Genomic DNA, 13,273 nt, shown 5'->3' on the forward strand with positions numbered 1-13,273 from the left:
TCAAAGACCAGACTTTTAAAGTGCCTCTGCGGGCCAACAATTACAAGTGCAGGGGTTCACAGTTCTTGTAAAGTTCCACACACCTGCTCGTTTTTACTCCAGCTGAGCTTAATTGACGCTTTAATTGGACTTGACAGGATGCTTGATTGGAATATTTGCCAAGGTAGGTGTTCTGCTTTAACATCAGGGATTTTGTTTTACTTCTGAAATGCTATAGTTCAAAGGGCACCTCTACATAAAGCTCGGCTGGAGCAAACTCCAGCGGTGTGGGTCGTCAGGATCAGGGCCAGAATCTCCCGTCTCACCTGCCAGTTCCCCACCTGTGTTGTGTTCACATGTTGCCCGGCTGGCTGGCACAACATTCATCAGATGTTGACCGACTTGAACTACAGGTGCCTGATGATCACCGTCGAGATGTTAAAAGTTTTTAAATAAAAAGGGGGGGGAAAAAATGTGTGTTTCATTGTGGTTGTTGGCAGAAACGTCAGGGGAGCTGCAGGGTTTCATTCCACCCTTGAATTCTGAATACCTAATCGATCTAAGTGTTGCCTTCTGTGACCCAGTTTAACAGCTTCCCCAGTTTAGTCGATGCTGGAATGTGAAGAAACCTGTAATACCTGCTGCCTTGTGACCTTACAAGACTGGAATTGTGATCCTGTGAGATGAATGTATTCTGCAGCAGAGTCCCGAGTTTTCTAAACTTCTCAATTACACAGGGTCAAGTTGTGCAGCAAAAATTACCAGTGATAATAACTACAAGTTGCACAACTTTGGGCTCCTGGGGTTCAAATCCAACCTTGTGTGTCTGTTTAGGTGGGACTTTTTCCTCCTCAGATATTCCAGTATCCTCCACCCCTCCTTCATAGATGCAGAATAAATTTGCTTCCATGAACTGCCCCTCCTAGCATTCAGTGTTTATTCTTTAGTCCAGGCTCCAATTAGGAACTGATCAGGAACCAGGAACATGCCAATATAACTATTTTAAGTCAGTGTGGAGGTACCGTTTTACTAGTGTGCTGAAGTTATATTAATAAATGTGGGGGAACTGCTATTTACACACTTATACACTGGAAAATGCACTTTTCACTGGTTTAAGTTGATAACGTCATCTATTTTTAATACCCTGCTTATAAAAGATGTCCATTACAAGAATATTCAAGATAGTTTTTTTTGCGTTCATCTACTATCAACTAAACAGCCAAAATGCGCTGATTTAATCCAAACGGCACATATATTTATATAGCAGCCTAGTTAGTGTCTGAAATACGTGATCATTAAAGTAACTAGCTAGAGGCAATGAAGAACGTTATCACTGCAGCATTCCCATTCTGATTTGTTCAGGATTTTGAAATACTGGCAAAGATGAATGTTTCCTTCATCATTTGTGGGAAATAGGGGGTGTGCATGAAATTTCATCACAGACTGTTTCACAACATGCTGACTAAATAGTGATAAAACTGAAGGCTTTCTGGGAAGAACTGCATATTGACATCCGCAATCAGCTGGAAATTCACAGCAGAACAGCTTCTAACCTGAAAAAGAGGTGAACATTTTGTGAAGGTTACAGGCAAGTACAATCCCAACTTGATAATGCTATAATCTTTTAAGCTTCTGTATTTCACTCTCAAGGACAAGGGAAATGTATTCTATATTGATGCTTTTTTAAGATTTCATTGCAACTGGGCTGACAAAAGCCATTCAGGGCCATTTTGGTCTTCTGATTAGGGTGTTCTCTCCTAATGACTTTCACAGGTCTGTTCTTAATTTGACTTTGAGGTTAGTAAAGTATGTGGAAAATGAAAATGGCTTTTTACTGTGTGAGTGGAAATGTGGAAGAAATCATTTTAAGAACAGTTGTTTACTTTCGAGGTGAGATAACTGCTGTAATTAAGACCGGTTTGCTTGTAAAAATGCCTATGGCTCAAAAAGTTTGTTTTTCAAAACTTTTTTGAATTGTTTGCAGCCTCTGACACTGAAATGGTGGATGGATAAACGCCTTCATCCAAGTTCTTGATCATTTGCTTGAACCATATCTTGTAAAACTCTTTTGATATTTCAATCGGTCAATAATGTGCCAATCATGTACTGTAGGCTCCCAGTGGAGTTTGAGCAGGTTCATTCCCTCACTTACTTGAGGTAATACACTGTTTCTAGCTTTCTTTTCTTTTTTAATAATTACGATTGCAATGGTGATTTAAACGAAGGGATAGTAACAATGGCGGCTGTATTTAATTCGCTCAGCCATCATTAGCACAAAAAGACACATTTCTCCAGGTGCACTTAATTTGCTTTCATTCCACTTTGAGAAATGTGAGATGTGGTTAAATCTTACCTTCCCACCCTTAGGTAGTGGAGTGATGTGGGCGCTAACCTGTCTCTTCCTCCTGCTCCTCCTTGGTGGCCTGGCCCTGTCCTGTCCCAGGGAGTGCCTCTGCCACACCTCAGCTGGCATCCTGACGGTGGACTGCGCCGGGAGGGCACTGCATGGCCTCCCCCAGGACATCCCAGGAGATGTGGGCGTCCTAATCCTCAAGAACAACTCCCTGGATCGCCTGCCTGCTTCTGCCTTCCACAACTTCACCCAGCTGCAGGCTCTCCATCTCCAGAGTAACAGGCTTGAGAGCTTGCCTGAAGACCTCTTCCTTCCCCTCCCTCAGCTCACCCACCTCTATCTCTACGGCAACCAGCTGACGCGGCTCCCGGATCGCATTTTCGCCCCTCTGCAGAATCTCGAGCGCCTACATTTGAACGGCAACCACCTCACTCGATTTTCAGACGCCCTGTTCTCTTCTCTGCCTCGCCTCAAGACCTTGGTCTTGGCGAGAAACAGACTGGAGAGCCTCTCTCCCGGCTCTTTCTGGAACCTGCAGTCCCTCACGGTCCTGTCTCTCTCCTCCAACGGCCTGGCCTCCCTGCACCCCGGCCTCTTCAGCGGCCTGCAGGCGCTCCGCGTGTGCGCGCTGTACGACAACAAGCTGAGCGCGGTCCCCGCCGCCGTGTTCCGGGGCCTCCGCAGCCTGTCCTGGCTCTCGCTGGCCAGGAATGCTGTCCGCCGGCTGCCGGCCAGTCTTTTCCAGCAAACGGGCCTCCATCACCTGTACGCGTACGACAACCAGCTGCAGACCATTGAAGCCAAGATGTTGGAACCCCTCGTTCATCTGAAAACACTCGACCTACGGCGGAACAGCCTGGAGCAGCTCCCGGAAGGGCTGTTCGATAATGCGTCGAATCTGACGACTGTGCGACTTCAGGGAAACCCATGGCAGTGTGACTGCAACGTCAGGTATCTTCGGCAATGGCTGATTAGCAACAGGCAGCTGGCAGACCAGCCTCTCTGCATGAGCCCTCCTGCCGTCAGGAACCTGCCTGTGACGGACATTTCAGAGGCTCACGTATCGCGCTGCTGAGGTTAACTTGAACATGCCATGATGTTTAGATTTTGCCAACAGCTAGAATGATTTAAGTCTCATTCCTGTGTATTGTACTGCTTTAGATGCTTCAGCCTAGGATTTTTTTTTGTTGTACCTTGTTTTAGCCTCTGTATCATGTAATACACACGTTTCTACATTAACAGAAGTTTAGAAATAAGTTTATCCATTGTGAATGTTTGCACTACTAATATTTTACAGATTGGTGACCATTAACATGCTGTATAAACTTACGATTAGGATTAGCATGCAAGTGTTTTCTTTTTAATGCCAAATGTAGTATGTGTCCAAAAAGCTCAATTTTTTTTCTGACCACATCATACGGTACCAGTCATTCAATTGCGGTTTGCCTCTCTTTGTGCTTCTTCCTGAATGCCACACCCATGGAGGGGACACCGAACGCTAGTTTTGACACTTTTTGTATCTTGATAATGTGGATTTGTGCGGGAGATCTCTCCTTTGGCTTTGCCTCCTGAAACATCTTTTCTGGAGAGGCAAGACCCACTTGTGTCCTTTTTCTGGCAAGACTGCCACTATTCCAGTAGTAGTGGACACTCCAATGCACAGTAACAGATTCAGTTTTTGTTGCATTCATAGCCATCCCTCAGCTTGTGAAGGTCAATGGTCAATTCCCTGTCATTTTCCAAAGGCCCTGCTGACCTTAACCGTGATGCTGCCTCTATTGCATATCTGCGCTTTACTTCTGCCCCGTGTACTAAAGGTCTTGTGACCTCTACCGTGTCCCACAGTTTGTGTGATCTCTGGCACGACACGACCTCGGGTGTGTCCATAATATTTCCTTTTACACCCCAAGTTAACAGGCCCCCCTTCAAAGCTGAAGACGTCCACTGCACTTGCAAAGAGCTGAAGGTATAATCTCATTTGAAGGACTGCTTCTGCTAAGGTGATTTGCTGTGAATGAAGGTGGCCCTCAGTGCAACTGGAATTCAAACAATTATGAATGAATGACAAATATGTAATTGCTCTGTGCCATAGCATGAACACAGTGCAACAGTTATACATTTTTACAAGCATGACTATTCCATAATTCATTAAGTTGTATGTTTTTTTTGTTCATATTTCACTGGAGATAAGAATAAATATGGAGCATCCTGTGCTTCTTCATATGCTGAGGACACGCTGGGGGACTATTTTCTGGAGGTGTGATAATGTTGCCATGAAAAAGAAAAAAGGTTTCGAGATTCAAAGTCACCCAACTATCACTCTGGATCCCATGGAATTAATTTGACAGTTTTTTTTTTTAATTTGTACCGTTTTATATTTATGAGTCCAACCCTGCGGTTTCTCACACTGACCCAACACATAAACAGAGACTATATATTTATGAAAATACAAAGTACCTTTATTATTTGCTTAAGACACTTTTAAAATAGCATGATGTCCCAAAATTAGGAAATCTACTCACAAAAAAACAATGTACAAAAAGCAGATAGTTTACTTGAGTAAGATTAGTCACAGCGTTTCTGTGTCTCGTCTGACAGCAGTGTACCATTAGTTCTCCATATAGCATTGCTTGCCAAGTGTGACAGCATGGGTAAAATGCTGTCAGTTTAACAAGAGAGACCCAATATTTAGCAGCATGTTCATTTTTCTTTATCAACATGTACAGCAGGAAAAGGTATAGAAGAAAAAGCTACAGTCACAGGTCTTAAAAAAACACTGAACTTGTCAATATTTCTAATTAACTACAAACGCTGCTTTAACGCACAACCAGGCAGGTAGCAGGGAGGACACGGCCCGGAATCCTTGATATGGAATAAGGAATAAAAATATAACTTTTTGTAGAATCGCCGCCTTTCTTAGTTGCTGTACCTCAACAGCTGTTAGAGAGAAAATCTAGGGCTTTTGAAAATATGAAAATATGGAATTGAATACAAGGCCGCTGGTAAATTGAATTGCAAAAATAAAATGCATTACAAATAACACAAACATGGTATTGCTAAAGGGCCAATATGATCCAAGTCCTAAAATTAAGTTTCTTAACACAGCTGGTCTTGGTTAATAGGAATACTGAGCTCTAGAAGCCACTGACAGTGTATCCTATTACAATTCCTAATCCATAAGTCAGGCCTTGTTTCTCTCTTTGTCTTTATGTTAGTACACTAAGAGCCATGTTCCAGGCAGTCCTAGCTGCAAGTACTCAGGGAGTATCCTAACAGATGACTGCGTAGTTTCTTCTCACTAGCTTGCTGGCACGGGCCTTCACCTGCCAATAGATTGGGGATCGAGGTCCAGGCATGGGAGCAATGAAGAGGCCTCGTGCCTTTCACTGCTTTATCTTTGTAAACACACTATCGAGCAGAAAATACTGTCAACTTACATTTTAATGTCATAACAGCACTGGCTTTTGGAAGACTAGAGGGAATGGGCTACATCACTATATGAACAGCATCCCGTTACCAGACCTACTCTCGCCAGAGGAATGTCTTTGCTACTGTATCAGTTCTCTGTGCTGATATGCACTAATGCATACGCAGCCTTACAATTTTTTCCCTCAGCAACATGACTAACTGGGTAGGGAATAACTTATTTTTGTTTTTCAAATATAAACAATCAGATTCACAGTGTTGCAAAACTTCCTGAATACTTAACGGTAATTTTTAAAAATGTATCTTTTACTACATCACTATATTTTGCATGCTTTAATGACAAGATGCAAAGAACTGTATGAAAGAAAAGTTTCATTTGAAAAAAAAATGCTTTTAAATTCCTCCTGATCTTAAAGGATACCTACACTGAAAAGAGCTCTGATGTGTTGTTTCACTCAATGCTTCTAATTTTTTTTAACAAATCATGCGATTAGCTATAGTTTAATCTTTTTTGTCTGATGTTATGGTTATGTGCGGCAGGATGTAACACGATTCCTCAGAAACCTGTCCTGTGACATCCACAGCCTGGCTTAATTCAAAGTGTTCAGATGTAGAAATAGTGAACAGGCTGAGTGAAAGATTAGTTGAAGTGTCCAAAGCTGTGCAGAAAGATTCAACAAGGTGCACAGCAGCCTGACTCAAGACACAGGCCAGCTGCTTCTGTTAAAAAAACAAAAAAAAATGTATGTGATATATTACTTGCAGAACCATCCAAGTGAACCAAAAAAGCTTTAAATTTTCTTAAAATTCCCTTGGATTGAAGCCCTGAATTGTGATAAAGATCAATCATCTGTTGATGCATCCTTTGTGCTGACAGATATGTTACTGTCTTGCCTGAACTCTCTACAGCTGGTCTGTTATATCTTTCCAAAAGCTCTATTTAGCGATGTGTCATAGACTTGCTTGATGGCTTTCACTTGTATTCTGTTAGATGGTGGCGTGAGCAGCAGTCTAATGGAGCTGTGCTGCTTCAAGGTTTGAGTGTGTGGCCACCAGGTAATTTGACACAGCTGCGGTTATGTGGCCATGCTGGTCTCCCAACTGAATTTTTAAATCCTTCCTCTTCTCTGTTCTAATGGCCAACCACAGGAACCTGTTCCTGGGGTGTGTGAGTGAAAAGGGGAAAAAGGCTACTTAACGGCAAAAAAATATTGCTTTAAACATCACCTCAATTTTAAATCCAGGTTTCTTTTTGCTTCATTTTGTTGCCTAAAAAGGGCTGTTGCAGTGAAAATAACGAAATAAATATTTTCTTTGTTTTTTTTGTATGATGCAATTCCTGTTAATTACACAGGGATTTGTGATTGTGGTTCCCTTTTATACTATACTTAGGTTTCTGTACATTTTCCCTGAAATATTCAGGATATTTCAGGATAAAAGCCACAAGGTATGTTTAATCTATCTGGAAATAACATTTCTTGGATCAAAGAAATCCAGATTACATAAGATTTAAATTAACATGCTGAAAAGAGAAGAAAGGAAACACAACATTTCTGGAGCTTTCTTCGGGTCTGTGAAGAAGAAGGCTCCACAGCCGAAACGTTGTGTTTCTTTTGTTCTCTTTTCACCACGGAATAAACCCATACTTGCTCCTTTGCAGCCTCCACATGCTGATGCAGCTATCCACTTGAACTAGATCTAAATTATACAAGCTAGACAAATTAACCAATATAAATATAATTTAATATATATATACAGTTGTAAATGGATCTTATTCGTGAAGGCTTAGCAATGAAAAAGCTTATCGAGAAATAAAAAGCTCAATAAAAGCTAAATGTAACACATAAGGTCAAGCAATGGTTTGACTTTTGACTGCTAACCATAAATGAGTACATCACAGCAAAATACAAAGAAATGAGTTACATTATTAGTTACATTATTAAGGCCTTCTGTATGTAAAATACTCACAGACCCGCTACATTTTCCCAATTTACTAACTACGTAAGTACATGACTTAGAAAAATAAAGCATATTCTTTTATTATTGCTGTAGTTTCAGTATCCTTGCAACTACAGAGCTGAGAAATAGAGGCGTGTAACAACTCAAACATAACTAACTACCCCCTTTCAGACAGTTTTAGAAAACTAGGCTTGGGTGTTTTTCAAGACTTGTTCTTTTAACTAGGGGACGTTAAATGTGAGAAGTCGCATCAGCCAATCAGCTACATGCAACATTTCCATCCTGCTGAATGTTGGCTGGGCGGCAGGATTGGAAACGGTTCATTGTGTATTTCTGTGTTGCTCTTACAAAGCATAACAGAGTTGATGTTTAGAAATGGTCAGATTTCTCTTAAAATATTTCCTTGCCAAAAGTCTCAGCAGGCGGAAATACAGTACATAACTTAAAAGAAGAGGAGGCTGGTGTACTGTATACTATGGTGATATTATGGTTGTTTTACCAAATTTTGTGTTAAGATGCCTAGAACAGAATGAGAGGGGAGGGCATTTTGAAACACAGGATTTCCTTTAAAGTTTAATGTACGGAATTAGGTTCATTGAATTTACGGAAGATGGTGGAAAGAATAAAAAACGGCGTTACGTCTTAAGTCTGAATAAAATACATGTTCTTGTTCAACTTGATATAAGCAGTTAGGGATTCTGCTTCAGTTAGGGATTGAGACTGTGCTGTTGAGACCTATCCATGTGTATAAACACTTCTTTCAGTCTCCACAGAATTGGCAACAACGGTCAAATATCACTTGAATTCAGGACCAGGTCTTGCAGATCTCCAGACATCTAAATCTCACATCTGGAAGAGCAGGACCTAATGAATAACAACCACAGAAAACAAGCCTGAACTGACCTTTACACACGTTCCTGACTGTAAGCTGTTTTGTGATTCGAACCCACAGAGCTCTTAACTCAGAACAAAAAAGATACAGAACAGATAACCGGCAAGTGGAATACATGCATTTCTGACTTAGTGGTGCAAGTAAGATTGTAGCCAGAAATGTCACTCTATCCCTATTTCAATTAGTGGAACCTGAGTGCCTCTGGAGATTTGGCACAGTATTGCAATGTTGAAAAACAATGTTAAAAGTGCACAGCCCTGTTTTCAGTTTCAGAGTCACCAAATGTCAATGAGCTTGATCTAAAACTATAACCCTCACACCAGCACTGAGGGTTTTACCCCTCTCTTCTCCCCTCAAAACCCTGCACTTTCGAGCCCTCTGTCCTCACACACATGAGAACAGCAGATGCTTAATGGAGGCCTGATCTTGCTCTCACTGGAGCATTGCAGGCGCCCAACCCAGCCACAGGGGGTGCTGTTGAATGGCAAGCTAAGGGCAGTCTGCATAAGGCTCCAAACCCAACCAATCCCACTGGTTAAATACAGTAAGTGGCACCTTGTGACGCCAAGCTTGATCTAGCAATGGCAAGACTATAGCACTCAGCCTGCCTTCCGACCAAGAGTCTCTACTGGCTAAGCCACACAGAACACATTACCCTCTCACCTTAAATCTATGAAACCCTGCAGGTTTATAGAGAATAAAGCTCTTTTGAATTAAAAAATAGTATCACTGTTTTACTAGAAGGTGCGAAATGCAAGACAGGTCCTGTCATCAACTTGTTTCTTACGAAAAATCCAGACAGACATTCCTGCCCGAACAAAGTGCATCAATCACACACATTCCACTGTACATTTCTTAGTACCACAGAGATTGTCAGTGCTGCACATTGGGGTGGAAGTCACTAACTTTGGATCACTTCTTGTATTGCATTTAAAAAATACCGTCATTCTTACAAAAATACATCAATCTACAAATCGTTATAGAGAGGCTATAATACAGAGATCACTATTTCAGTACATGTGCCACAGAGCTATGGCAGAAGACCACAAAATGTTTGCTCACAATTATAAAATAATAAACAAAAATATCACAGTTCCTGGCATATTAAGTATTCTCAGCTAGCAATGTTTATAACACCGCGTAGTTAATCTATTTCCAGTAACCACTCTGAACAACTGAAATTACAGAAACAATGCCCAGCCTTCCGTAGTCTAGAAAATCAGCACTTGTTTGACTAGTACCATACGGTGTAGGTTGATACTAAAGGTTATCGATTTATTACCAGGTGCATCATAAAATGGACTGAACTAGATTGTGCAGCGTCAACTCTGCAAGCCATGGAGATGAGCAGTTGTAAATAGAGGGGATACAGCAGCATACTGTAGTATTTTAACCAGGAGGTAAAGAGGGATTACATGCTGGATATTTGAAGTTACCGATAAGCAGTCACATAGTAGATGTGCATTTAGCACAGGTAATTATTTAGCGATATGGTGACACTATTTGATGTGAGGATCCTGAGTAAAACTATCTGCATGGTATGAGAATTGCAATAACCAGAGAGAAAAAGAGCACCGAATTGCACATGGTACAAACACAGTTGTGTTAATATTTTCTACACCGAAAAGGGGTGCATGATGTTGGGTTATCTGTATAGTTATTTAAATGTGCTGGTTATCAACTCTCCTGCAGAGCACTACAGAGCAGTGTTTATATCAATATATGTATTTTGATGCCTGTTGCGCATGCCTGTTAAACCCAGGATATTAAGTATCGAGTATTTGCCTTTCACATAAGATGCAGTGTTGACTCTACATAACCCAGCAGTCCCAGTCTAAGGGGGCATCCACAAGAGCCAAGGGCATTGGGAAACAGCATGGGACTGACACACAACTGAGCAGAAGCAAGTGGAATAAACAATATCCCACCCGTCACAACATCTTAAGCACTCGTCTGTATAAAACAGGGTTCATTTTGTATATAATTTAAAAAGAGCTTATAAAAAAGTAGCACTGATGAAGGTGTTGATGTTATATAAGACTTTTTGGTGTCACTGATGCTTTTAAATTACTTATAAACCGGCTGGAAGGAATTAAAGGTAATGAGTCATGGTTGTGATATGTTCATCAGAGTTACTCCCCCTGAAAACAGGGTCAGCTGTCAAACATGGTGGAGCTGCTACACACGTGTCTGACGGGCGGCACCAGGCCGGGCAGTGTGGCGGTCCCTGGCTCGAGCCTCGATTCCGAGCGGAGGTGTGGGCACCCCATCTGGCCCTCAGACCTCATCGCTGCCCAGGCTGGGTGTGTCCTCGTGCTCCCGGGGCGCGGTGGGGCCCGCGGTGGACGTGACGTTCAGGTAGCCGATTTCGGAGGGCTGGGAGAGGGAGGCGTTTCCGATCTCGGGGTGCTCGCAGGTTTTCACCCTCCGGATCACATCCAGAATGCCCAGGGGGCTGCACATGCCTGGCGCCAGACTGCGGGAGGCAGGAACAACAAAATCAGAAACAATAGGTAATAAAACATCAGCACCACTCACCCTGAGCGCTGGAACCCCACAAGGCTGCTGTCTGAGTCCAAGGTTGTACTCCCTGTTCACTCACAACTGCACAGCAAGACACAGCAACAACCCCATCAGTAAATTTGGGGATGACACCACTATAATAGGCCTTGTCAGCGATGATGACAAGTCCACTTACAGGGATGAAGTCGTACAGCTGCAGAGGTGGTGTCATAGCAATAACCTGGAGTTGAACGTAAATAAAACAAAAGAGCTAAAAGTGCTAAAAAGGCCACACACTCATAGCCCACTCAGTATCAATGGAACGGAAGTGGAAACAGTCACCAGCTTTGGGTTTTTGGGAATTCACATTTCTAATGATTTAACCTGGACTGTGAATACGGACATTATCTTGAAGAAGGCTCAGGAGCGCCTCTATTTCCTGAGGTGCCTCAAGCGATTGGGGATGACAGTATCCATGTTGGTGAACTTCTACCGCTGCACCATCTAGAGCGTCCTCACCAACGGGATCACCATGTGGTACGGCAACACCTCTTTGCCAGAGAGAAAGGCACTGCAGAGAACGGTGAACCTGGCCCAGAAGATCATCGGCTGTGGTCTCACCGAGATTAAACAGCTCTAAGAGGACCACTGATCTGGTAGAATTCTGGCCATCACAGAGGACAGTCACCACCCCAGGCATGAGCTCTTCACCCCACTGCCCTCAGGCAAGAGATACAAGAGCATACAGACACTTACCACCAGATTCCTCAATAGCTCTACCTCCAAGCAGTGCGATTGGTGAACACATTTGGCCATGCCCCTTAGACCACACCTACACCATCTACCTCATTAAATGTATTTTATTTATTGCACATCTGCAGATTGTTTACATTTGAACTGTTTACTTGTACACTGTCTACTGTTTCTTTGTATATTGTTTTGATGCACTGTCTGCACTTTGTGTTTTTACACTTTTTTTAACAATTGAGAGACCTTTTGTAACTAAGAATTCCTTTGTACCAGTACATGTGCCGGTTACATATGGCAATAAAGTTCAAGTTTAACTCTTTCATTTGCCCTTTTAATCATCACATCTACAGGAGTTTGTACTACTGCAGACGACACTAACACTGCTCCATAACACTTCAGGCCATAGTTAAATATGGCACTGTTAAAGGTAATATAGCTTCATTTATCACATCAAATTTCTCTCTGCATTTAGCAAACAAGGCTATATAGAGTGTCTTCTCAGAATTATTAATCACCTACACACCAAACTGGTTCCATGGATAGGCTTCCACTTCACCAAATTATCTTTGGGGTAACAAGAATGTATTAATCAGGGAATATTAACTATGAAGTAATGCAAATACTAAAGTTCCGTTGCAAAAGTATCAGGAAAAGTAGCAAGAGGGGAGGTTTGGCACTGAACTTGATCATTTGATTATCTCACAGAAAAACAAAAGAAGCAGTTTACCTTGGGTTTGTGGGCTGCAGAACACTGCCATTAAGGAGAAGACTTTCAGCTGGAAACATTTTCTTGAGCTCCTAATGAAGCATAAAAAATAATTACAATTTATTAGGAAAATTAACAGTTTATAGTAGGATTGGCAACAGATTCTGTCTGGGGGACTTGTCTCTCAGCCATTTACATGTCTCCTGTCTCATCTTAACTGTCTCCAGTGTAAAATTAAATTGTTAAAAGATACAGACACCAGACTGTTCTTGGGAACTACTAAATCATCTACTGGGAGATCATTATTTGTAATGGGAACTTTCTTGGCATTCAGTTAATCCCAAATACATAGATTAAGATATAAAAATATATGTGTCTTAAAGCTAGATCTACCCTACATAAATAGGATTTTTAATTTCATCTCCTAGTCTAAATTACCAAGGCATTTGTCTTGCGGAAACAATAAGGCAATAAAGGATCAAAGTCCATGCATAATTCTTCTGAAACATGCATTACTGAACCATCTGGAATGTTTAACACTGTCATCAACAGATTTCAAATCAGGCAGAAGGCTGAGGAAGCACTGTAGCTCCACTGGTGTGCTTACAGGCACCTGGTGCTTCACAGAATGTCTGTCACTCTGCAAGCTAGTCGACTCACACCCATGCAGCTGCCACAACACTTGCAGAATCCTGGCTCATGTTGG

General features: G+C 42.0%; 2 protein-coding genes across 5 annotated transcripts in view; one reads left to right on the forward strand and one right to left on the reverse strand.

Moving 5' to 3' along the window:
* The first annotated feature begins 1,411 nt into the window (after positions 1–1,411).
* LOC148641908 (uncharacterized) lies at positions 1,412–4,581 on the forward strand. The gene is made up of 2 exons (XM_088616768.1): positions 1,412–1,571; positions 2,351–4,581. The coding sequence occupies exon 2, from the start codon at positions 2,358–2,360 to the stop codon at positions 3,405–3,407; it is 1,050 nt and encodes a 349-aa protein (XP_088472894.1). The 5' UTR covers positions 1,412–1,571; positions 2,351–2,357; the 3' UTR covers positions 3,408–4,581.
* A 188-nt stretch (positions 4,582–4,769) lies between these two features.
* Positions 4,770–13,273, reverse strand: part of LOC148641909 (uncharacterized) — a 62,836-nt gene continuing 54,332 nt past the window's right edge. For all 4 annotated transcript variants that reach the window (XM_088616754.1, XM_088616753.1, XM_088616752.1 and 1 more), the window contains 2 exons: positions 12,589–12,659; positions 4,770–11,085 (listed from right to left, as the gene is read on the reverse strand). In XM_088616754.1, coding sequence (XP_088472880.1) covers positions 10,887–11,085; positions 12,589–12,659 — 270 coding nt within the window. In that variant the 3' untranslated portion in view covers positions 4,770–10,886. The remainder of the gene's footprint in view (positions 11,086–12,588; positions 12,660–13,273) is intronic.

This window comes from Lepisosteus platostomus, chromosome 23 (assembly GCF_059453375.1).
Source record: "Lepisosteus platostomus isolate fLepPlt1 chromosome 23, fLepPlt1.hap1, whole genome shotgun sequence".
NCBI lineage: Eukaryota > Metazoa > Chordata > Actinopteri > Semionotiformes > Lepisosteidae > Lepisosteus > Lepisosteus platostomus.

Coding starts and splice junctions, on each gene's coding strand:
- LOC148641908 (XM_088616768.1), top strand. CDS start 2,358: ATGTGGGCGCTAACCTGTCTCTTCCTCCTGCTCCTCCTTGGTGGCCTG.